Source organism: Cherax quadricarinatus, chromosome 3 (assembly GCF_038502225.1).
Source record: "Cherax quadricarinatus isolate ZL_2023a chromosome 3, ASM3850222v1, whole genome shotgun sequence".
Lineage (NCBI taxonomy): Eukaryota > Metazoa > Arthropoda > Malacostraca > Decapoda > Parastacidae > Cherax > Cherax quadricarinatus.
Genome location: NC_091294.1, coordinates 12,426,890 through 12,451,770, shown reverse-complemented (window position 1 = coordinate 12,451,770; position 24,881 = coordinate 12,426,890). Strand labels below are relative to the sequence as shown.

The 24,881-nt window shown below is 43.7% G+C and overlaps 1 protein-coding gene across 1 annotated transcript in view; it reads left to right on the top strand.

The window, feature by feature from the left end:
- The first annotated feature begins 3,163 nt into the window (after positions 1 to 3,163).
- The window catches only part of LOC128684122 (uncharacterized), a 38,632-nt gene continuing 16,914 nt past the window's right edge, over positions 3,164 to 24,881 (top strand). Inside the window, exons 1-4 of the mRNA XM_053770252.2 lie at positions 3,164 to 3,322; positions 6,237 to 6,387; positions 13,982 to 14,184; positions 14,276 to 14,470. Of these exons, the coding sequence (XP_053626227.2) occupies positions 3,164 to 3,322; positions 6,237 to 6,387; positions 13,982 to 14,184; positions 14,276 to 14,470 (708 nt within the window). The remainder of the gene's footprint in view (positions 3,323 to 6,236; positions 6,388 to 13,981; positions 14,185 to 14,275; positions 14,471 to 24,881) is intronic.

Sequence of the window (24,881 nt, the reverse complement as noted above, 5' to 3'; positions counted from 1 at the left end):
TCTGAAGTCTCCCAACTCAGACTGACACTACTGAAGTCTCCCAGCTCAGACTGACACTACTGAAGTCTCCCAGCTCAGACTAACACTACTGAAGTCTCCCAGCTCAGACTGACACTACTGAAGTCTCCCAGCTCAGACTAACACTACTGAAGTCTACCAGCTCAGACTGACACTACTGAAGTATCCCAGCTTAGACTAACACTTCTGAAGTCTCCCAGCTCAGACTGACACTACTGAAGTCTCCCAGCTCAGACTGACACTACTGAAGTATCCCAGCTTAGACTAACACTTCTGAAGTCTCCCAGCTCAGACTGACACTACTGAAGTATCCCAGCTTAGACTAACACTTCTGAAGTCTCCCAGCTCAGACTGACACCACTGAAGTATCCCAGCTCAGACTGACACTACTGAAGTATCCCAGCTTAGACTAACACTTCTGAAGTCTCCCAGCTCAGACTGACACTACTGAAGTCTCCCAGCTCAGACTGACACTACTGAAGTATCCCAGCTTAGACTAACACTTCTGAAGTCTCCCAGCTCAGACTGACACTACTGAAGTCTCCCAGCTCAGACTAACACTACTGAAGTCTCCCAGCTCAGACTGACACTATTGAAGTCTCCCAGCTCAGACTGACACTACTGAAGTCTTACAGCTCAGACTGACACTACTGAAGTCTCCCAGCTCAGACTGACACTACTGAAGTATCCCAGCTCAGACTGACACTACTGAAGTCTCCCAGCTCAGACTGACACTACTGAAGTCTCCCAGCTCAGACCGACACTACTGAAGTATCTCAGCTCAGACTGACACTACTGTAGTCTCCCAGCTCAGACTGACACTACTGAAGTCTCCCAGCTCAGACTGACACTACTGAAGTCTCCCAGCTCAGACTGACACTACTGAAATCTCCCAGCTCAGACTGACACTACTGAAGTCTCCCAGCTGAGACTAACACTTCTGAAGTCTCCCAGCTCAGACTGACACTACTGAACTCTCCCAGCTCAGACCGACACTACTGAAGTCTCCCAGCTCAGACTAACACTTCTGAAGTCTCCCAGCTCAGACTGACACTACTGAAGTCTCCCAGCTCAGACTGACACTACTGAAGTCTCCCAGCTCAGACCGACATTACTGAAGTCTCCGAGCTCAGACTGACACTACTGAAGTCTCCCAGCTCAGACTGACATTACTGAAGTATCTCAGCTCAGACTGACACTACTGAAGTCTCCCAGCTCAGACTGACACTACTGAAGAATCTCAGCTCAGACTGACACTTCTGAAGTCTCCCAGCTCAGACTGACACTACTGAAGTCTCCCAGCTCAGACTGACACTACTGAAGTCTCCAAGATCAGACCGACACTACTGAAGTCTCCCAGCTCAGACTGACACTACTGAAGTCTCCCAGCTCAGACTGACACTACTGAAGTCTCCCAGCTCAGACTGACACTACTGAAGTCTCCAAGATCAGACCGACACTACTGAAGTCTCCCAGCTCAGACTGACACTACTGAAGTCTCCCAGCTCAGACTGACACTACTGAAGTATCTCAGTTCAGACTGACACTTCTGAAGTCTCCCAGCTCAGACTTACACTACTGAAGTATCCCAGCAAAGACTGACACTACTGAAGTCTACCAGCTCAGACTGACACTACTGAAGTCTCACAGCTCAGACTGACACTACTGAAGTCTCCAAGCTCAAACCGACACTACTGAAGTCTCCCAGCTCAGACTGACACAACTGAAGTCTCCCAGCTCAGACTGACACTACTGAAGTCTCCCAGCTCAGACCGACACTACTGAAGTCTCCCAGCTCAGACCGACACTACTGAAGTCTCCCAGCTCAGACTGACACTACTGAAGTCTCCCAGCTCAGGCTAACACTACTGAAGTATCTCAGCTCAGACTGACACTTCTGAAGTCTCCCAGCTCATACTGACACTACTGAAGTCTACCAGCTCAGACTGACACTACTGAAGTCTCACAGCTCAGACTGACACTACTGAAGTCTCCCAGCTCAGACTGACACTACTGAAGTCTCCCAGCTCAGACTGACACTACTGAAGTCTCCCAGCTCAGACTGATACTACTGAAGTCTCACAGCTCAGACTGACACTACTGAAGTCTCCCAGCTCAGACTGACACTACTGAAGTCTCCCAGCTCAGACTGACACTACTGAAGTCTCCCAGCTCAGACTGACATTACTGAAGTCTCCCAGCTCAGACTGACACTTCTGAAGACTCCCTGCTCAGACTTACACTACTGAAGTATCACAGCTCAAACTAACACTTCTGAAGTCTCTCAGCTCAGACTGACACTACTGAAGTATCACAGCTCAGACTGACACTTCTGAAGTCTCCCAGGTCAGACTGACACTTCTGAAGACTCCCAGCTCAGACTTACACTACTGAAGTATCCCAGCTCAAACTAACACTTCTGAAGTCTCTCAGCTCAGACTGACACTACTGAAGTCTCCCAGCTCTGACTGACACTACTGAAGTATCCCAGCTCAGGCTGACACTACTGAAGTCTCACAGCTCAGACTGACACTTGTGAAGTCTCCCAGCTCAGACTGACACTACTGAAGTCTCACAGCTCAGGCTGACACTACTGAAGTCTCACAGCTCAGACTGACACTTGTGAAGTCTCCCAGCTCAGACTGACACTACTGAAGTTTCTCAGATCAGACTGACACTACTGAAGTCTCCATCTCAGGCTGTCACTGCTCAAGTCTGTAGCTCAGGCTGTCATTGCTGACGTCTCCTAACTCAGGCTGACACTACTAAAGTCTCCAGCTCAGGCTGACACTACTGAAGTCTCCCAGCTATGGCTGCACTAGGTTTGAAGTCAATGGCTTCTCAAATATTTCAATATGTGTATTGTTAAATCTCGTCTCTGCCTCTTGGAATGTTCCACAGGAAATAAAATCTACCAAAATGAAGTCGTGTCTATTGGTACTTTATTTTCAGTTGTGGAATTTGATTTTATTCTAGGACTAATCTTGACATAATAAATATATAACCTCCTATGATAGATCATTAATGAATGGTGATCAACACCATCATCATCGGTGATGTCATCTTCACTGTCATTGCGTGTTAGGTAGGGTTCAGCGTGAACATCACAGTTCAAGGTTTCCTTAACACTAACTTATATCCGTACATGGCAGGTTCTTTGCTAAACATTTATGCTGTGGACTACACCCGTTCTTCCCACATGGACATCATATCAACTGCACAATGGAATCTGGTGGGCATGGCATTTCACAATGTGAACCATTTGTCCATCCTCTATGTTCCATCCATTATCAATGATGGAACTGTTGGTCTTAGGCTGGCATCTTGGTTCCAGATCATGATCTGGTTTTCGACTCTCTTTCCTTTAAGATATACAAGCACTTCTTGTAGATGGTAACATTTCCCAGCTCGGCTGTGTCTTAAAAGAAACACACCAGAGCTACTTGGCAAGTTTACTTATGCTGGTTCTCGGCTAATAGATTTTGCAAATGAAAGCCTCATGTTTAACCAGCACAAGTTCTGGAATTTGTTCTTGTGTTCCTGGTGATTTAATTAAAAAAAAGCGTACTAAAATGCAGGTAATGCAGAAACCTTCAAGAATCGTAGTGATAGGAATATCCTTCCAACTGAAATAACGTCTTTAGAAGTAGGCGGAAGAGGAGAGGAGGAAGTGTGGGAAACCTTCTTAGAGCAAGAATGAAAACATCTGTGTTCTGTGTAAAATTATAGACTTTGTAGCTCTTTACGTGGCATTGATGGCATAAAAATGATCTTCACGTCTGTTTCTTCTTGTGTATTGCGAAGATAATCGTAAAAACAATGTGAGACAGCTATTTTGGTATGCCACGCCACTGCAAATTCTTTATTTTGGTAATTTGTTATGCTGAAGTATTTTTGAGCTAGATGCTAGGTAACTAATTAATTACAGTGTTGGTACAGTATCCTGAAGCCTCTTGCCTTGTCAAACTTTTGTGTGAGTTTTCTTTGTATGTGTCAAATACTAAGTGCATTTCATTATACCTTTCAGTACTTCCTCATATTTATTTTGCTGGATATTTCCACTAGATCTTAGCATGTTTCAATTATTTTACTTATCCAGAGTTTGTAGCTCTGTCATGACATCAACTTATACAATAGAAAAGATCCTTTGAAGTGGAGTATATCTGTTGTTGGATTTGTTTATTTGCTGTTTGGTCTGCTGCTTTACTTTTATGCTGGAAAGTTGAAAGTGAACATAGAAAAGATTAAGGTGATGAGGGCTTCAAATGATTTAGATAAAGAAAAATTGGATATCAAATTGGGGAGGAGTATGGAAGAAGTGAATGTTTTCAGATACTTGGGAGTTGACGTGTCGGCGGATGGATTTATGAAGGATGAGGTTAATCATAGAATTGATGAGGGAAAAAAGGTGAGTGGTGCGTTGAGGTATATGTGGAGTCAAAAAACGTTATCTATGGAGGCAAAGAAGGGAATGTATGAAAGTATAGTAGTACCAACACTCTTATATGGGTGTGAAGCTTGGGTTGTGAATGCAGCAGCGAGGAGACGGTTGGAGGCAGTGGAGATGTTCTGTCTAAGGGCAATGTGTGGTGTGAATATTATGCAGAAAATTCGGAGTGTGGAAGTTAGGAGAAGGTGTGGAGTTAATAAAAGTATTAGTCAGAGAGCTGAAGAGGGGTTGTTGAGGTGGTTTGGTCATTTAGAGAGAATGGATCAAAGTAGAATGACATGGAGAGCATTTAAATCTGTAGGGGAAGGAAGGCGGGGTAGGGGTCGTCCTCGAAAAGGTTGGAAGGAAGGGGTAAGGGAGGTTTTGTGGGCGAGGGGCTTGGACTTCCAGCAGGCGTGCATGAGCGCGTTCGATAGGAGTGAATGGAGACGAATGTTATTTGGGGCCTGACGATCTGTTGGAGTGTGAGCAGGGTAATATTTAGTGAAGGGATTCAGGGAAACCGGTTATTTTTATATAGCCGGACTTGAGTCCTGGAAATGGGAAGTACAATGCCTGCACTTTATAGGAGGGGTTTGGGATATTGGCAGTTTGGAGGGATATGTTGTGTATCTTCATACGTATATACTTTTAAACTGTTGTGTTCTGGGCACCTCTGCAAAAACAGTGATTATGTGTGAGTGAGGTGAAAGTGTTGAATGATGATGAAAGTATTTTCTTTTTGGGGATTTTCTTTCATTTTGGGTCACCCTGCCTCAGTGGGAGGCGGCCGACTTGTTAAAAAAAAAAATCATTAAACGGTGGTCGTAGTAAATCAGAGAACCGTAGTGTTGTCTCACGTAAATCAGAAAATTCATAAAACCTAGTGTTGTCTTACGTAAATCTACTTGACGATGTGATCCGTCAACAAACAGTAGTCGGGGTGATAGTGATCCTTCTGTTGTTAACTCTAAATTTAGCAGTACTGTCCATATCCGACAGGATCCCGAGAATTCATGGTTCAAGATTCAGATTATTATTATTATAATCAAAAAGAAGCGCTAAGCCACAAGGGCTACACAGCTAAGATTCAGAGATGAATGTGTGTGGAAGTGATCACCGTGTGATCTTGTATACTCACTAGCGTTCACATGTATTGATACATCATGACGTGCAGTTTCTATAATTGTAAAATAAGACAATGCACGTATAGGATATATTCAGTTTTTTCCGTTCAAATACATGAAAGATCTCCACCACTGAATGTCATTCTTCAAGTCTTTAATAATTATTATCCCTGTATCTACGATTATTTATTTATTTGTTTATTTATTTATTATTATTATTATTATTATTATTATTATTATTATTATTATTATTATTATTATTATTATTATTATTATTATTATTATTATAAGATCCTTTACTTGGATCCGACCTAATTATTCATTTATACTAATAAACAGATCACTTCAGTATGAGTGTAACGTAAAACCTAACTTATTATGTAGATACACAGAAACCTATGCAGGTCTCTAGCAGCTTGGCTGGCAAAGCAACAGTATGTATCTGTTAGTTGACGGAGGTTCGAGCCTTCGCAAGTCTGAGTTGAATGACCCACAACAAACGTAATGAAGGAAACTATTAAAGTTGGTTGACTGGTCTTCAGATTTATTGTCTACAACTTTGTTAAGTCTAATATTAACTTCCCACAATTAGTCAAGAAGACTAATTGTGAAGACTAATCTCTCAAATAAGAATTAAGGTAAACTCTCAGTATTCCTTTCAGGTGATGAAGATAGTGAGGCAGGTGGAGCAGACAGTGTCATGGGTTATGAGGAAGTATGTGAGGTTCCTGGTGGTGGGAGCGCTCACCACCTGCACCATCCTCAACCTGGCTCTCCACGCAGGTGCTGGACTACAATACTACTGTCGTCAAGGTCAGTATGATTGGTGTGTGTAACTCTGTCTGTGGTTGTTGTTACATTCATCACGCGGCAATGACCTGACACATGTCATTTATATATTTACTTGTTTCCCTCCGAGAAAAAGAGAGAACTTATTCACCGTCATTCATTCAGTCATCGTCTTTCCAGAAGCTTGCTGACATACAATTCAGATGGCCTTCCGAACTGAAACATCCTCACGCCTCTTTTAGAGTGCAGACATTATAGCACTTCCAGGACTCAAATCCGGCTAATTGATTTTTACCTTGCTCACACTCCAACAGCATGTCAACTTATAAAAATCACTTGCCTCTACTTACTCCTATCTGTTGGATGTTCAAGACAGACACCCTTCCTGGGACGATCTGTAGTCCTCTTTCCTCCCACTCTAAATTTACATACCCTCCTAGTCACCCTATTTTTGACCCATCCTCTCTAAACGCGAAAACCGCCTCAGCAACCTCTTCTCAGCCTACTGAATTATACTCCTGGCAACCCCATACCTTCTAATCTTCACGCTACAAATTCTCTGCTTAATTTTCACACTTCAAATCGCTCTCAAATACATCTCCTTTAGTCTCCTCCACTATACTCTGGTACAGTTCTCATTTTGCATCTATGGATGAAGTTATTTGCCTCCACAAAAGTCTCAGTGCATCATCCACCTTTTTCCTTTGGTCAGTTCTTTGGTTCGTCTAGTTGTTTAGAGGCCCATCCACCGACAAGTCCACTCTAAATATATGAACACATTTGCTTTCTCCTTCTAACATGATATCAAGTCTTATATTGCCTAGATTGTTTGTTACTCTCATCACCTTATTCTTTCCATTCATCATTTTTTATATTCTTCTTTTACATACCCTCCCAAATTCATTCACTAACCTGTACAATTTCTCTCAGAATCTCGCAAACGAACCGTGTCAACGGCAAAGAGCAACTGTGAAAACTATCACTTTGTTCCAAATTCGTGTTCTTTTAATCCCGCACCTTTCCATAACACCTTAGCATTCACTTCTTTCACATTCCCATCTGCAAATATGTTAGCAACCATGGTGACGCCACACATTCCTTTGCTATACCTACTTTGTGTAATAATCCCCCGTCTCTCATGTACACTCTAACCTGACCCTCACGATCCATATAAAAACTCTTTACTGCTTTCATTAATCTATTGTCTGTTCTATTCACTTGCAACATCCTCCATATTTCTCTAGTATTCACCTTATATGCATTTTCTTATCCATAAATACAATAAAAAAGGTTCTATACCTTCATATCCCCTCAAGGGAGGTTCTTCGACGCTGGGGAGGGGCTCTTGATCTAGGGAATTGGATCTGTGCTCCAGTTCCCTGAATTGAGCCTGAATACCTTCCATTCCCCCCCCCCACATGCGCTGTATAATCTTACTGGTTTAGAGCTCCCCCATGATTATAATAATATACCTTCATTTAAGTACTGTTCACTTATATATTTCAATGTAAACAGTATGTCTACATATCCTAAATCCTTTTTAAATCCTCTTTGTTCTTCTTTAATTCTACTTTCCCTTCTTTTCATAATTATTTCGATAATACTTCTTCCATACACCTTATACGGTATAATCAACAGGCTTATTCCACTATAATTTTTACTCTCGCTCTTTTCCCCTTTTCGCTTATACAAGGGTAACTATTGATGCTCTCTGCCAATCCCAAGGTAATCTACCTTTCTTCATACAAATACTGAACAAAATACCCGGCAACTCAAAACAATATTCCCACTTCCTTTCAACATTTGTCTTTTCCTCCTTTCATTCTTCCCGCGGCCTCACGCACTGACCCTCCACACTCACATCTGGCTCTTCCTTTCTTCTACAAAATGTTATACCTCCCTGCCCATTGTCTGCAATCACTGCCTCTATTTCTTCATCACCAGGTTGAGTGACTGTGAAGGGCTGGAGGGCCAGGTTGGGTGACTGAGGTGGACTGGAGGACCAGGTTGAGTGACTGTGGTGGGCTGGAGGGCAAGGTTGAGTGACAGGGATGGGCTGGAGGGCCAGGTTGGGTGATTGAGGTGGGCTGGAGGGCGACATTGAGTGACTGTGATGGGCTGGAGGGCCAGGTTGAGCGACTGTGATGGGCTGGAGGGTCGGGTTGGGTGACTGTGATGGGCTGGAGGGCAAGGTTGAGTGACTGTGGTGGGCTGGAGGGCAAGGTTGAGTGACTGTGGTGGGCTGGAGGGCCAGGTTGAGTGACTGTGGTGGGCTGCAGGGCCAGGTTGAGTGACTGTGATGGGCTGGAGGGCCAGGTTGAGTGACTGTGGTGGGCAGGAGGGCCAGGTTGAATGACTGTGATGGGCTGGAGGGCCAGGTTGAGTGACTGTGGTGGGCTGGAGGACCAGGTTGAGTGACTGTGAAGGGCTGGAGGGCCAGGTTGGGTGACTGAGGTGGACTGGAGGGCCAGCTTGAGTGACAGTGATGGGCTGGAGGGACAGGTTGAGTGACTGTGAAGGGCTGGAGGGCCAGGTTGGGTGACTGAGGTGGACTGGAGGACAAGGTTGAGTGACTGTGAAGGGCTGGAGGGCCAGGTTGGGTGACTGAGGTGGACTGGAGGGCCAGCTTGAGTGACCGTGATGGGCTGGAGGGACAGGTTGAGTGACTGTGATGGGCTGGAGGGCCAGGTTGGGGGACTGAGGTGGACTGGAGGGCCAGCTTGAGTGACCGTGATGGGCTGGAGGGACAGGTTGAGTGACTGTGATGGGCTGGAGGGCCAGGTTGGGGGACTGAGGTGGACTGGAGGGCCAGGTTGAGTGACTGTGATGGGCTGGAGGGCCAGGTTGAGTGACTGTGGTGGGCTGGAGGGCCTGGTTGGGTGACTGAGGTGGACAGGAGGGCCAGGTTGAGTGACTGTGGTGGGCTGGAGGGCCAGGTTGAGTGACTGTGGTGGGCTGGAGGGCCAGGTTGAGTGACTGTGGTGGGCTGGAGGGCCAGGTTGGGGGACTGAGGTGGACTGGAGGGCCAGGTTGAGTGACTGTGGTGGGCTGGAGGGCCAGGTTGAGTGACTGTGATGGGCTGGAGGGCCAGGTTGAGTGACTGTGGTGGGCTGGAGGGCCAGGTTGAGTGACTGTGATGGGCTGGAGGGCCAGGTTGAGTGACTGTGGTGGGCTGGAGGGCCAGGTTGAGTGACTGTGGTGGGCTGGAGGGCCAGGTTGAGTGACTGTGGTGGGCTGGAGGGCCAGGTTGAGTGACTGTGGTGGGCTAGAGGGCCAGGTTGAGTGACTGTGATGGGTTGGAGGGCCAGGTTGGGTGACTGTGGTGGGCTGGAGGGCCAGGTTGAGTGACTGTGGTGGGCTGGAGGGCCAGGTTGAGTGACTGTGGTGGGCTGGAGGGCCAGGTTGAGTGACTGTGGTGGGTTGGAGGGCCAGGTTGAGTGACTGTGGTGGGCTGGAGGGCCAGGTTGAGTGACTGTGGTGGGCTGGAGGGCCAGGTTGAGTGAATGTGGTGGGCTGGAGGGCCAGGTTGAGTGAATGTGGTGGGCTGGAGGGCCAGGTTGAGTGAATGTGGTGGGCTGGAGGGCCAGGTTGAGTGAATGTGGTGGGCTGGAGGGCCAGGTTGAGTGAATGTGGTGGGCTGGAGAGCCAGGTTGAGTGAATGTGGTGGGCTGGAGGGCCAGGTTGAGTGAATGTGGTGGGCTGGAGGGCCAGGTTGAGTGAATGTGGTGGGCTGGAGAGCCAGGTTGAGTGAATGTGGTGGGCTGGAGGGCCAGGTTGAGTGACTGTGGTGGGCTGGAGGGCCAGGTTGAGTGAATGTGGTGGGCTGGAGGGCGAGGTTGAGTGACTGTGGTGGGCTGGAGGGCCAGGTTGAGTGATTGTGGTGGGCTGGAGGGCCAGGTTGAGTGAATGTGGTGGGCTGGAGGGCCAGGTTGAGTGAATGTGGTGGGCTGGAGGGCCAGGTTGAGTGAATGTGGTGGGCTGGAGGGCCAGGTTGAGTGACTGTGGTGGGCTGGAGGGCCAGGTTGAGTGAATGTGGTGGGCTGGAGGGCCAGGTTGAGTGACTGTGGTGGGCTGGAGGGCCAGGTTGAGTGACTGTGGTGGGCTGGAGGGCCAGGTTGAGTGACTGTGGTGGGCTGGAGGGCCAGGTTGAGTTACTGTGGCTGTGGAGCAATCTGTGAGAAATTATTATTATTATTATTATTTGAGTAAATCACCTGCAGGAGGTTTACAGGACATCACCTGTATTATTACCTGCAAATAATTTGGGTGAGGTAAGTGGAACTTTGTCACAGCAGGTCACTGAACTGCAACTCCTTTAATTGCCCACTTCTACACCTCTTTCACAAAAAGCTAGACCTAACATTAAATTAATAATTATAATATTATAGCCAGCTACTCTGGTAAAATTGAATTAGTGGACTGTATGAGATTAGGTTGTTGGATGCACAAAAATATAACAGTTAGTACAAAGAACTTTACATTACCACTTATCATTCAATTGTTGGAAAACACTTAATGCTGATGGAACACACCCTAACCTAACCCCTGGCAGCTAGAATTTACGATGGCCAACGCAAAAACTATTGCACATTATGGGTAGGCGCCACTTAGCTGAGGGACGCTCCTAGGAGAATTATTGTCTTCTATTTTTCTGTCTTCCACACTCAGTTCTTGAGGTCCCACAAATTTCCTGCCCCAATTCTTCAGCAGGGGACGTATCAGCAATTTCTAAACTACAAATTGAGGCCGATTCATCCCATTAGGCCTCGGATAATGCCGAATTATTAACACCAAGTAGACAAGTGTTCACTCATTAAATTAAACATGGTGTGTCTCCCGGCGTTACTCAGCAGCTCGACTACCTCCCCCCTCCCCCCTCACTCGGAATTTCTCGAAGGGTCAATACAGCATCGTATTTTATTATACACTTATTATATTATTTAAATGTTCTACGTTTGGGAAATTATGTAAAAAAATTCTACCAGATTATTGTGTTGAATTATTCAGCACTGTGAAGCGTGTACTAGACTTATGTTGTATAATCGTTGATGTTACTAAGTTGAATGATCATCAGTATCTATGTAGCCACTGGCTTCTGTCAGCCTCTCCTATGAAAATGCTTGAATATAAGATGTATATACAAAGTGCTTGTCCAACTGGTTGTTCAAGAGTTACTTTTTTTTCAACTTAAAACTTCAGCAGGTGTTATATAATTGTAATAAAATCCTTTATCTACATTAGTGTTGCACCTGTTGTTAGGTAAGACACATATGCAACAGTTAGGTATCTTTATTTCGAAACGTTTCGCCTACACAGTAGGCTTCTTCAGTCGAGTACAGAAAAGTTGATAGAAGCAGAAGATACTTGAAGACGATGTAATCAGTCCATCAAGTATCTTCTGCTTCTATCAACTTTTCTGTACTCGACTGAAGAAGCCTACTGTGTAGGCGAAACGTTTCGAAATAAAGATACCTAACTGTTGCATATGTGTCTTACCTAACAATCTGTCGGTATTTTATACCATTTTAATGTTCAGTGTTGCACCTCTTGCCTCGGAGACTCATACATTGGTTTATGTTACTGGACAACTTTCTTCCTTCAAATTTCTTGAATGGCGACCAACCACTCAATTTAATTAATTTTCGGCAAGTTTAATGATAACTCATGATGTGGAGAATTGAGAAATTTATGCAACATATGAGAATCTTTATTGAAGAAACGTGTCGCCACACAGTGGCTTCATCAGTCCAATACAAAGTAGAAATGGGTAAGGAGAGGAGGAGATTGAGGTAATCAGTCCCTCAGCCTGGAATCGATGTGTTCAGTCCATCAGTCTTGTAGGAAGTGCAGCATAGGGCCAGAGAGGTGGCTTATATACTGCAGTCAGGTGAGTCGAAGCAGAAGGCGGAATCACAGTGGGACCTTCCATCACCTATCACAAAACTAACAGAGGGAAAATTCTTAGGAATCCACCTTGATAATAGACTCAAATTTCATACACATATACAACAAATTTCTAAGAAAATTTCCAAGACTGTAGGCATACTATCGAAGATACGGTACTATGTTCCACAGTCAGCCCTCCTGGCCCTATATCACTCTCTTATTTACCCCTATCTCACCTATGGAATTTGTGCATGGGGCTCAACAACAATTAACCATCTCAGACCACTAATTACCCAACAAAAGGCTGCAGTTAGAATGATAACAAATTCTCACTACAGGCAGCACACTCCACCAATATTCAATACACTAAACCTACTCACCATACAAAACATCCATACTTATTACTGCACCTATTACATACATAGAACACTTAACTCTGATATTAACCCTCCCCTCAAACATCTCCTTGCCAACCTCAACAGAACACATGACCATAACACAAGGCACAGATCACTCTTTGATGTTCCTCGTGTCCATCTCACACTATGCAAAAACTCAATGCACATAAAAGGCCCTAAAATCTGGAATTCATTACCTGTAAATATAAAAGAAACACTACCTGTTTATAAATTCAAGTCTCTTCTCAAAGATCACTTACTCACCCAAAACCAAATAAATACTGAATAACTGAACCTTATAAATTGTATATCTTAAATGTTTCTCACAATTATATCACATAAATGTTAAACCTAAAACCGAATCTAACTTTATTATTTTTTAAATACACTACCTAACAGAATCCTTCATATGACTGAATGCAACCATATGACCTGTCTTTGTAATACTCACTTGTGCTTTATAGTAATCTGTTTACATTAATGTTTTATCACTGATTTCATCATTGCTTAGTTAATCTTAAGTTAATTTTAAGCCAGCCCGTAATGCTATGCATAGTATAAGTGGCTTTGGCATGCTGCTCTTATCTGTATTTTTTTGTACCTCTGTATGTGTGCTTAAATTGGAAATAAATAAAAATAAATAAATAAAGTGTAAGTAGGTCGTCGTCCAAAGGTTGGACAAGCGTTGAAGAATTCTTTGTACCAAAATCCCACCGGTGGCCTGGTGGCTACAGCTCCCGCTTCACACACGGAGGGCCCGGGTTCGATTCCCGGCGGGTGGAAACATTTCGACACGTTTCCTTACACCTGTTGTCCTGTTCACCTAGCAGCAAATAGGTACCTGGGTGTTAGTCGACTGGTGTGGGTCGCATCCTGGGGGACAAGATTAAGGATCCCAATGGAAATAAGTTAGACAGTCCTCGATGACGCACTGACTTTCTTGGGTTATCCTGGGTGGCTAACCCTCCGGGGTTAAAAATCCGAACGAAATCTTATCTTATCTGACAAATGTGATGAATGGTTTTGAAAACCGACAAGTTTGTATTGGACTGATGAAGCCACTGTGTGGCGAAACGTTTCTTCAATAAATATTCCCGTATGTTGCATAAGTGTCTCAATTCTTCAGCTTGTCGGTTTTAAAAACCATTCTTCACAACTTATGATGTGACTGTGACCAGGTCATGTTAGGCTTCATATACTCTGATGTGACTGTGACCCGGTCATGCTAGGCTTCAAATGCTCTGGTGTGGCTGTGACCAGGTCATGCTAGGCTGTCTTCATACCTTCTTTAACATTTGACTTTTCAAGAAAACAATATTGTGTCACTCACACAGAGTGCCTCGTCAACTTGTTGAAGTCACCACTGGCTTCACTGGACCGGGACGCTATACTCCACATCAGGAACTACTGGGTGGACGAGCCTGCCCCCCGGGGGTCATACAAGCCGGACTTTCCCATAGAGAAGCCACCGTGGGCGTCTATCGCCAACTGGAGGGAGACATACCAGTTCATCAATGATTACTTCAAACAGTATCCGGTGAGGAGAACATGTCTGTCTGTCTAGCTGGCTGGCTGTCTGACTGTCTCTCAACACAGTCACACACCACTGACTCTCTGGTCCCCCACAGCATCCAGGGACCTTCATGGAGATCGGTGCTAGTGACGGTGAGTTCGAGTCTCTGAGTCTGTACGTGGAGCAGGTGCTGGGGTTCCGCGGGGTGCTGGTGGAACCCAACCCGGAGGCTTACACCACGCTGCGCGCCCGACGCAGGTCTGCGTACTCTATCAACGCCTGCGCTAATCCATCATATGGACACACAATGGTTAGTACTACTAGTATGGTATTCAAATTCAAATTCAAATTCAAAGTTTATTCTCTATAAGGATTACAATGCTGAGTTAACAGGTGAGTTAACAGGTGAGGTAGAGATAGTTGTGGTAGTTGTGGTGGTGGGGTGCAGTTGTGGTAATCAGGTGTAGTTGGGGGGTAATTGTAGTGGTGGTCGTAGTTGTTTTGGTGGTAGTAGAAGTTGTAATGGTAGCAGCTGTTATGATAGTTGGTAGTGATACTGGTAGCTGTGGTGGTAGAGGTGGTAGCTGTTGTAGTAGTTGTGGTGGTAATAGTATTAGCTGTTATGGTGGTTGGTAGTAGTACTGGTAGCTATGGTGGTAGTTGTAATAGTAGTGGTGGTAGTTTTAGGGGTAGTAGCAGTGGATTTGGTGGTTGCTGTTGGTGGTAGTTGTGGTAATAGTAGTAGTAGTAGCGGTGGTTTTAGTGGTTGGTGGTGGCGGTGGTCGTGATGGTAGTTTTGGGGGATATCCGTAGTAGTGGTGGTAGCAGTAGTGATGATGGTAGTGGAGGTATTTGTGGTGGTAGATGTGTTGGTTATGGTGGAAGTTGTGGTAGTGGTACTTTTTTTTTTATATTTTATTTAAAAACTTTACAGCTTACTATTAAATAAAAAGATATAAAATGGGTACAGTAGGATCCTCAATCCTACACAACATACACTAACAATCCTACACAACATACACTAACAATCCTACACAACATACACTAACAGTCCTACACAACATACACTAACAATCCTACACAACATACACTAACAATCCTACACAACATACACTAACAATCCTACACAACATACACTAACAATCCTACACAACATACACTAACAATCCTACACAACATACACTAACAAGTTTTAACAACACATTGTCATTGACATGAAAGAGGTTACCCATATACACTCACAAATTTTTCCATATAACATACTACTATAATATAAACAATATAAACTATATAACTATATAAACTATATAAAATATAAACTATATAAACCTTTCAAATTTGTATAGTTAACATACTATGACTGACATATGACAAAGGTTCACAACCTTCACAGTAGATAATCAGAAGAATGACCTACATCACAATCTCAGTTAAAAAAAAAATAAAATACATGCACTTCTCAAAATTAACTCCTATACAATAAGAATTACCTAAAAACATACATACGTGCCTCACTACAATCCCTCTTTAAGCATTGAAAAAAAATGAAAATCCTAAGCCTCACTGAGCACATTATATAAAGTAAGAGACTAAACCATACTCTCCCATTACAAATTTTTAACGAGGCATTACAAATTTATGAAAGTCATTAGCGTTCCATCTCTCATCAACTGGATGAGCACATTATATAATGCTAAAATAAAGTCAGTACACTCGCTAAAAACCCCAACACTAAACACAAACAGCATAATTTAAATAACCTCTCATTGCGATACGATTATCGCACATGAAATATGCCCAATAAAGGCTATAAACGCACACTCTACAGAAGCTCAAAAGCTCTTCAAGGTCTTACACCTATAATCTTGACACCATTCACACTTAATACATGAAGAAGGTCATGACGACCCTGACACATCAAACACAGAATTCTCCATTCGTTACTACGTAATTACTTGGTATCACCTTTGTTTTCTGTGCCCACTTGCATGCTACATACACTTATGCCACACATCTACACGTTCTATACCCACATACACCTCACTCTCACCCCTCCCCAGGAGGCGACCCCGCTGTGTCCCCCTGAATTCCCCCTTCTCGTATGTAATCCCCAACCCCCCCCCCTTACTCACTCAGCCCAAGTCGTAGATTCATGAGAAACCCTAACGTTAACATTCTATACCCTTCCGAAAAATCCTTCTCCCACCTCCTCCCATACAGTTCTCTATTACGACACATCGTACGATAAACCGTTACCGCTAGTACCCGCCTCCGCACCTCACAATCCCCCCTCCCCCTCATCACCCACGATATATATATATATATATAATCCACTATTATATAATCCAAAGCTCTTATAACACTCTCATCGAACCCTCCCACATCTAGGCTTAGTGCACGCAGAACCGACACCCCTCGGCCCCCCACCCCCTGTACAACCCTACTTAACCAATACCTAACACCCTCCAGTCCCCCACAAAAGTATACTGCATGGAACGCCGTCTCATCCTCCCCACAGATTCTACACCTTCCTCCCACAATTTCCTCTCTGGTTCTTAGTACCTCCCCCGACGGTAGTATGCCATGCAGAAAACGATACGTTACCTCCCTTACCCTAGGCTTTAACTTCAACTTGCTAAACCTATACCAAATACTCTTCCATGCATACATGGGGAACAATCCCTCAACTGGTACAACAATCCTTTCTTCATGCAGCCTACACAAAACCCCTACTCGAATTTTCCTGGGTTCTCTAACCAACATCAAAGCCCTCAAAACAGTTTCACATTCCCTCGACTCCACACCACCATACAACTTACCCAACCTATCATGTATTTTTCCCAGCTGCCCTCCACTCATACCTTCGCGCAAAACCTCCTATTTAAGAAACAGATCCATCAACCCCAACCCACCCTGGCGCACAGGTAACATTACAACCTCTCTCCTCAGCCAATCGCACCTGGAACCCCACAAAAAGTTGAACACTCGTCTCGGAATTCCCACAATCGCCGTCCCTGTTAATTGGAACACGGCTGCTACGTGCCAAACCTTACTATACAATAATACATTTATAACAATCACTCGTTGTACGAGAGTCAGATGATGAGGTCGCAATGCACCCAGACGCCCCTGAATCCTTTCCATTAATCTATTCGAGTTTTCCTCTCGAGCAGCATCCAAGTCATCCTTATAGGTGATACCACAAATTTTTAAAGACATCGTTTGTTTCCTCACAACGTTACATCTCCCCCCCCCTCCACCCCATCACCCAACCCCATGATCATTGACTTCTCTCTATTTACCTGCATCCCTGTTGCATTTCCGAACTGTTGCACAACATCATCCAAAACACCCAACGCCATCCCCTCTCGAACCAGGACTGTTGTATCGTCTACATATCCTATTATTCCAGGCTACACTTTCCCGACCTCCCCCACACCTCCACTCGTGTCACATACACAACGTTCAACCATTCTATAGAAGGGGTCCTGAATGCACGCAAACAACATTTGTGACATGGGACACCCCTGCCTAAGTCCCCTACCCATTACAATCTCCTCCCCCAAGCATCCATTAATCTGTACCCTCATCTTAGCTCCATTGTACAACGTGGTTACCCAATTAACTATTTCTTCCCCATAACCCTGCCTCCTAAGTATAGCTTCCAATGCTCCCCTTTCCACCCTGTCATAGGCCCCCTGCCAGTCTAAGACCAACAACGCCGCCCTCCCTCCCCCCCCCCCTTTTGACTCCACAAAACTTCTCAGTATTCCATGACCCTCAGTCATCGACCTTCCAGGTAAACCATACTGCGTTTTCGAAACCACTCTCCCTACCACACATTTAAACCGATTACCCAAGACTTTAGCGAACAACTTATAATCAGCACATAACAGAGATATGGCACGGTACTCCTTGAGGGTGTGCTGCCCCTTACCCTTCTGGACCAACACTACAACTGCTGTTGCTTGCTTGTCCCCCATCACACCCTTCTCCTTCATCTGATTAAATAACCTACCCATGAATCCCCTTATCACCTCCCAATGTTGGAGGTAAAATTCAGCAGGGAGACCGTCTATTCCCGGTGCTTTGCCCTTCCTCATTCCCCTTAAAGCCAACTCTATTTCCTCTTCTGTTATTACCCCCCCCCCTAAAGCCTTTCTATCACTATTCCCTAAATTACACATCACATACTCACACACCTTCTCTAAATCCACATTCTCCACCTTCCCACTTGTCCAATACCCTTCATACCATTTATCCGCATACGCACACATTCCTTTCGTAGTTAGTATCTCCTGACCCATTCTATAACCCCCCCGCCATCTCATTTACCTCTAACCTCGGAATAGCTGTAACCCGCTGTCTTTGTTTTTGACGTCGCAACACACACGCCGATGGCTTGTCTCCCCAAAGCACCTCTTCTACCCCTGCCTGCACCCTTACCGCTTGAAACCTCTCAATTTGTAACTCCCTCAGTCTCTCTCCCCTTGACCTCGACAATTTCATCCATAGGATAGTTGCCCCCCACAGCCCCCTTCCCATAACAGCCCCTTAACCTATCCTCTAAATAGTTTGAAAGGCCATATTTTAAATCATTTATACGTTTGCCCACCCCCACATAATATTTCCTAATCCTTTCCTTGGCTACACAATCCCACCATTGTACTACATCTACCACTCCCTGTGCCTCCTCGCTAAGCTCCTTCCATAGGCCAGAAAATCCCACTAACCCCTCCTCATCACTCAATGCACTTACATTTAATTTCCAGTAACTCCTGTATATTTCCACAAGCGCCTCCCACCCAACCTCCACCAACACTGCTCTATGATCTGACCATGCTACTTCAACAGTTTTGAAAGATCTCACTACACCCCCGTGAGAAAGATACACTATCTAACCTCGCTGCATACCCTCTCCTAACAAATGTATGCTCTGTCTCCCACCCCCCCCCTCGAATGCGTCCCTTAACCTAATATCCCTCAATAAATCTCGTAGGGCCACCGACACATAACCTGCCCCCTTTCGGTTCCACATCAGCCCTCCTAATGACGCAGTTCCAATCACCTCCTACTATTGCCACCTCCGGTAATGCACGAAAAAAAAACACAAGGTCCTCACACACAAACTCCTGCTTCACCTGTACGTTATTCTCTGCAGGCGCATATACCATCTATGCGCAACACCCTTCCCCCTCCCCCCCTCACTTCTCTGCAAAACAAATGGGCTCGCCTCCCTGATTAATATACCCACCCCTCCTTTCAAATGGGCAGATGGCAGGGTTACCACTCGAAACCCCTCCATCTCCAACACCCTACCCTCCTTAAAATTATGCTCCTGATAGTTTTAGTGGTTGGTGGTGGCAGTGGTCGTCATGGTAGTTTTGGGGGATGTCCGTAGTAGTGGTGGTAGCAATAGTGATGATGGTAGTGGAGGTATTTGTGGTGGTAGATGTGTTGGTTATGGTGGAAGTTGTGGTAGTGGTACTAGGTGTGGTGGTATTTGTGGCAGTGGCAGTGGTGGTAGGGAGACATCATGCACACCGATGTTTCGCCCCGGTGATAACTCCTAGTACAGCATTGCACAAATTACTGGTCAGAGTGAAATAACACACAGGTATCAGTATATTATACTAAGGACACGTTTCCTCACTAATTGCTTCTTCAAGGACTAAAGAAACCATTCATGTCGTAATATTTGTGTCGTAAGATCCTCGTTAAAACATCTTTATACTGCACGAGTGTTATATCCACTCAGTATAACTTAACCAAACAGCTCACATCACAAGCCTTATGTAAATAAAACACAAGTACTGTACTGGGACATATAAAATGAAAACATTTTTTATTCACTAGGAATTTTAGACAGAGCACCCAGTGAGTGATATATTATGAACGTCCAATGCTACACTATTTTCTTGCATACATTCTCGTAGGTGCTGTAGGCGATCTTGGGTTACCATGATAAACCTTCTGTTTGATCTGTACATTGTCTGTGTTTTATCTGTACCTAGGCATACTCCAGGCATACTCCAGACATACTCCAGGTATACTCCAGGTATACTCCAGGTATACTCCAGACATACTCCAGGCATACTCCAGGTATACTCCAGGTATACTCCAGGTATACTCCAGGTACACTCCTCAGCTATTGTCGTGGGGGTTTGGTAGGAGATATGATGGTTGAAGATAAACACACTTGTGGATGGTAACACTATATTGTCAGACTGTGGTAAGGGAAGGGCCTAGCCTGCCTGCTTGCTGTATGTCTAAGCACGGAGTGAGAGCGAGGCAGAGCGTCCCACTAACTCATGCGCATCCTGTGACATCATACAGTCACTAGACCTAAGGATCTTCTATATAAACACATGTAAGGAGGATCAGCAACTATGCTAACAGCTCGGTCATGTTACGTATGTCGTCTTGACATACACTACTATGCTATAGGCTGAACAGGCAGGTGGTTCTGGGCTGATTCTATACAATAACAAATTCATATGTAACTTAGAACTAATGGATGGTATCATAATGGATGTTAACATCATGAGTTTTAACATAATGGTTGTTAACATAATGAGTTTTAACGTAATGCATTACAAATTATAAGAACAAATCATGGTATAATATAGGATGGAATTGATCGATCGATCTGTATTCATGCACTCTACAGATTCTGAGGAAGAATAAATATATTTACAAAGTGAAAGTAATTAACAGCAAACTCGGGTGCACACAGATCAGTATTGCTAAATTCTCAGAATTCGGAGGGAACGTGAACACAAAAATTTCTGACAAACTGATCAGCTAATAACAAAACACACAGTTGATAATTTCATTCATCTCGGACATCTAATTATACGGACTGTTTACATTTAAACCCAATTCTGTGAGGGTAAGGTTTACATATGCAGAATGGTTATCATCTTTGGATGGATCAAATTCTTCTGCGATGGCTAACACATGCCTTGACTGAGGACGATCTGAACGAGTATCTACAAAAGATACAGCTACGGACGATCTGAACAAGTATCTACAAAAGATACAGCTACATTCACTAGTGACTGTGGAATTACTAACTCTTCTGCTAGGAGTACTCAACTCGACTATTCGATACAGTAATTCTTGGCTCATTACAAAGTCACTAATGGGGGCTGGTGGCTTCACAGTCAGAATAAGATCTTCCTGAAGCAGGAATCGAATCACACCAGAACACAAGGGATCGGTTCTTTCTTACTGGCGGAATGAACAAACTCAGTGGAGTGGATGACTCTCCCCGGTTGAAAAAAATAGCGCTGTAACACGCAATATGAGCAAGGGAGAACGAATTTACTATCTCTCACTGCAAGCACAGGGGAAAATAAATGGACATGGTCAACAATACAGATATTCAGTCTGAGTCACACACAGTGACACGAGGTATCAACTATAAAGAAACTACACTTACAAACGTTAACAACATGTGAAAGTTACTCGAGAAAGAACTTTTTACAATGCACGGATTACTGTCAACGAGGATGGGATCACCATCTGGAACACAAGGGACAACAACACACTCAAGTGAGCACACTAGCCACAGAAATGTCTTTCTGCAACGGCTTGTGGCATCAGCAAGAGATGGCATAACTCATTGCAAGTAAAGTTATTCTCAAAGCGTCCCCTGGGAAGGAACGAGTACTTGAACAAGTCGCCATCGCAAGGATAGTAGTCTCAGCACCCAGGGTTGTCTGAGGTTCCTCTGAAACCCAAGGTAACTGTGCACTATCCTGCGTGCATGATATTGTGGCTGGAGTCCAGACAGGAGTGACAGTATTACTAGTGCCTGACCGCGCGGCTACGTTAATAAGTAATGAACGAATCTATAGGAACTTAATCTGAACTTCACATTTTGCAGCACTTTAACAAATCTCAGATACAAGCTGTGAGAACAAACACATTGTCTAGCTAGGTACTGTCTTTCAGTCAGTAAGGGAATACTGGTACTGTGGACTGATTCATATTGACTTTGACTGGCATGACACACTAAGTGAACATTCAAAAGTGACTGGGACATCTTCTCAGGGAACTTACTCAAGGACATAAGGCAAGAAAAATAAAGAGAATATATGACACAGTAAGCTTAAATGGGAAGAAATTACTTATCTATTCTGCATAAGTAAATAAAAATTGACAGGTCACACTGTAAGCAAGGAAACTCACACTCACAAAAGAAAATACTCAACTGAATAAGCAACACTTTGAAAATCAAGAGAAATTACTTTACTTAAATCAAATTTACTCAAATTTACTTTAAATTGAATTAATGGCACAGTGAGTTGTCTTTACTCTCAATGCAATAAGGAAATTCAACAATAAAATGATGAAGTTAGTTTAATATGTTTATTATGCACCCCATACCCATCCTGTGGGCGGTAGTCAAAAGATTACAGAGGTACATAATTGGTCCAGGGACTGGACTCCAAAGTTTTGATAGCTGAGCAAGTTACAGAGGTAATGAACTCACAATTTACAAAGGTAATGAACTCACAATTTACAAAGGTAATTAACTCATCAATCAAAAATGTTAAAATGGACTCAATAAAGCTTGTGCAAAATTAAAACAAACTGGGAAACAATTCACTAAAAAGAAAATAAAATGGCACACAAAGAATAAAATATTATGCACAGAAAAGAGCTTATGAAACTGCACTGAAATAAACTGTAGCAATAGTGCAAATAACAATTGCTAATCAAAAGTACTGCACAATACTACTTAAAATTTCTGCAAGAAAAATTTTAAATGGCAACACAATGTTTGCACAAGAATTATTGCAAAATGAGTCAATGATGCAATGATAAAAAAAATTACACACACAAGAAAATACAGTTTACAAGAATAAAAAAAATATATCATCAAGGAATGAACTGAGTGAACACTTTAACTCTTAATTGCAGCTTAAGCAACACTTACTGAACAAACAAAAGAATGATTTACTTTAAAAGAACTTAAAAAATTGCACTAAGAGTGAATTTGTTCAATGAAACAAAAAATAATAGATGCAAAAACACAGAACAAAAAGGTTTGAACACTTACAGTGATGCAGAACACAACACATCAATATAAACACATCAATATGAAACTTGAGGTATGAAAAATTTTGGAAAATAATTGTCTTGCTTGAACAAAACAATGGCACCATTGTCTGTGGAGATAAGACAAATTAGACACTGGTTAAATGAAAAGAATTAACATAAGAATGTTCAACACACAGAGAAAAATTAAAATGGCAAAAATGCACAAATGCTGGGAGAAAAAAATATAACAGACAACACTGAGTTGTGATGCAGGATATAAGGTAATAAATTACTAAATTACTTCACTGCAATACTGTGAACACAAGGTAATTGTGAAATGTAAACACAAGTTCTATACTGCTTATATGTTGCACACAACAAGGAAAAAACACTAAAGTACTTACTTCAAGTATATATATAAAAAAAAGAACACAACACAACAGACATAAAATAATGCATGAAAATTAACACTGAATTAAGAAGAGAAAAAATATTGCAAACAGTATATAATAAACACTGAGTCTAATCGAGTCACTGAATGTCACTAAGAAATCACTGGAAACACAATAAAGAAATGTCTCAACACTCGCAAATGTCTCTATGAAAAATATTATCACTGTAGCGACGTTGGTGAAAAATTAGGTAGATGGTGGTGAAGGGTAGAGGAGACTGGTGGCTGACTGCGTTCGCTGCTACTCCACACGTGATCGGAGAATTTGCGCTTAAATCGACGATGGACCCACACAAGAGGCTTTTAACGATGGCGCTACTGATGAAAAAACACACTCTGGCTCTTGATCCCCTATGTGGTCCTTAAAATATGGTGCTAGAACCCGTAATAAGGGTACAAAACAGTGGTAGTGAGTGAGTGAGGTGGCACGGTGAGACACCGCGTGGTGACTGGGCCTATGGGATGAACGGCGTAAGCCTCACTGGGGACACCCGCACTAGGCATGAAAATATACTAAGCCAGGCTGGCTTAAAACAAACCCACAAAATACCACAACACCACAGGGATGATAAAACACTCAGAATGGCTAGAACTTGAAGCACAAAACGATGAGGAAGACTGTATCCACGTGGCTTGCTTGAGTACTGGGTTAGTCACCTGGGTTAGTTGCTGGCTGGCTTGGCTTAACCCTTCACACAGAATGGTTTGATAACTTCTAACAATGAGCACAGCAGGGGTGGAAAGCTGGCTTGGCAGGCAAGGCTGGATGGTGTAAGGCTAGGCTGGACTGGACTTTGTCTGACTCCCCCACCACAGACTGTCGTTCTGGTTTGGCTTACTTTGCAAACTTAGGTCAACCCCTAGGGAATGATGCAAATAAGCAGATAAACACTAATACAAGGAGACTGACCAGTGAATAATGTAGAGGCTGGTAGATGCTTGGTCGGGTAGTGGCTTGAGGTAGGTCGAGCATTACCCTTCTCGGCAGGCCTAGCGTCACAGGATGGCGACCGGCTCAGTAGAAATTTATCTCCAGAAATCGCTGTAATCGTCAGAATTGCAGGCCCTCCGCTGTCGCCAATTTATCGTGGGGGTTCGGTAGGAGATATGATGGTTGAAGATAAACACACTTGTGGATGGTAACACTATATTGTCAGACTGTGGTAAGGGAAGGGCCCAGCCTGCCTGCTTGCTGTATGTCTAAGCACGGAGTGAGAGC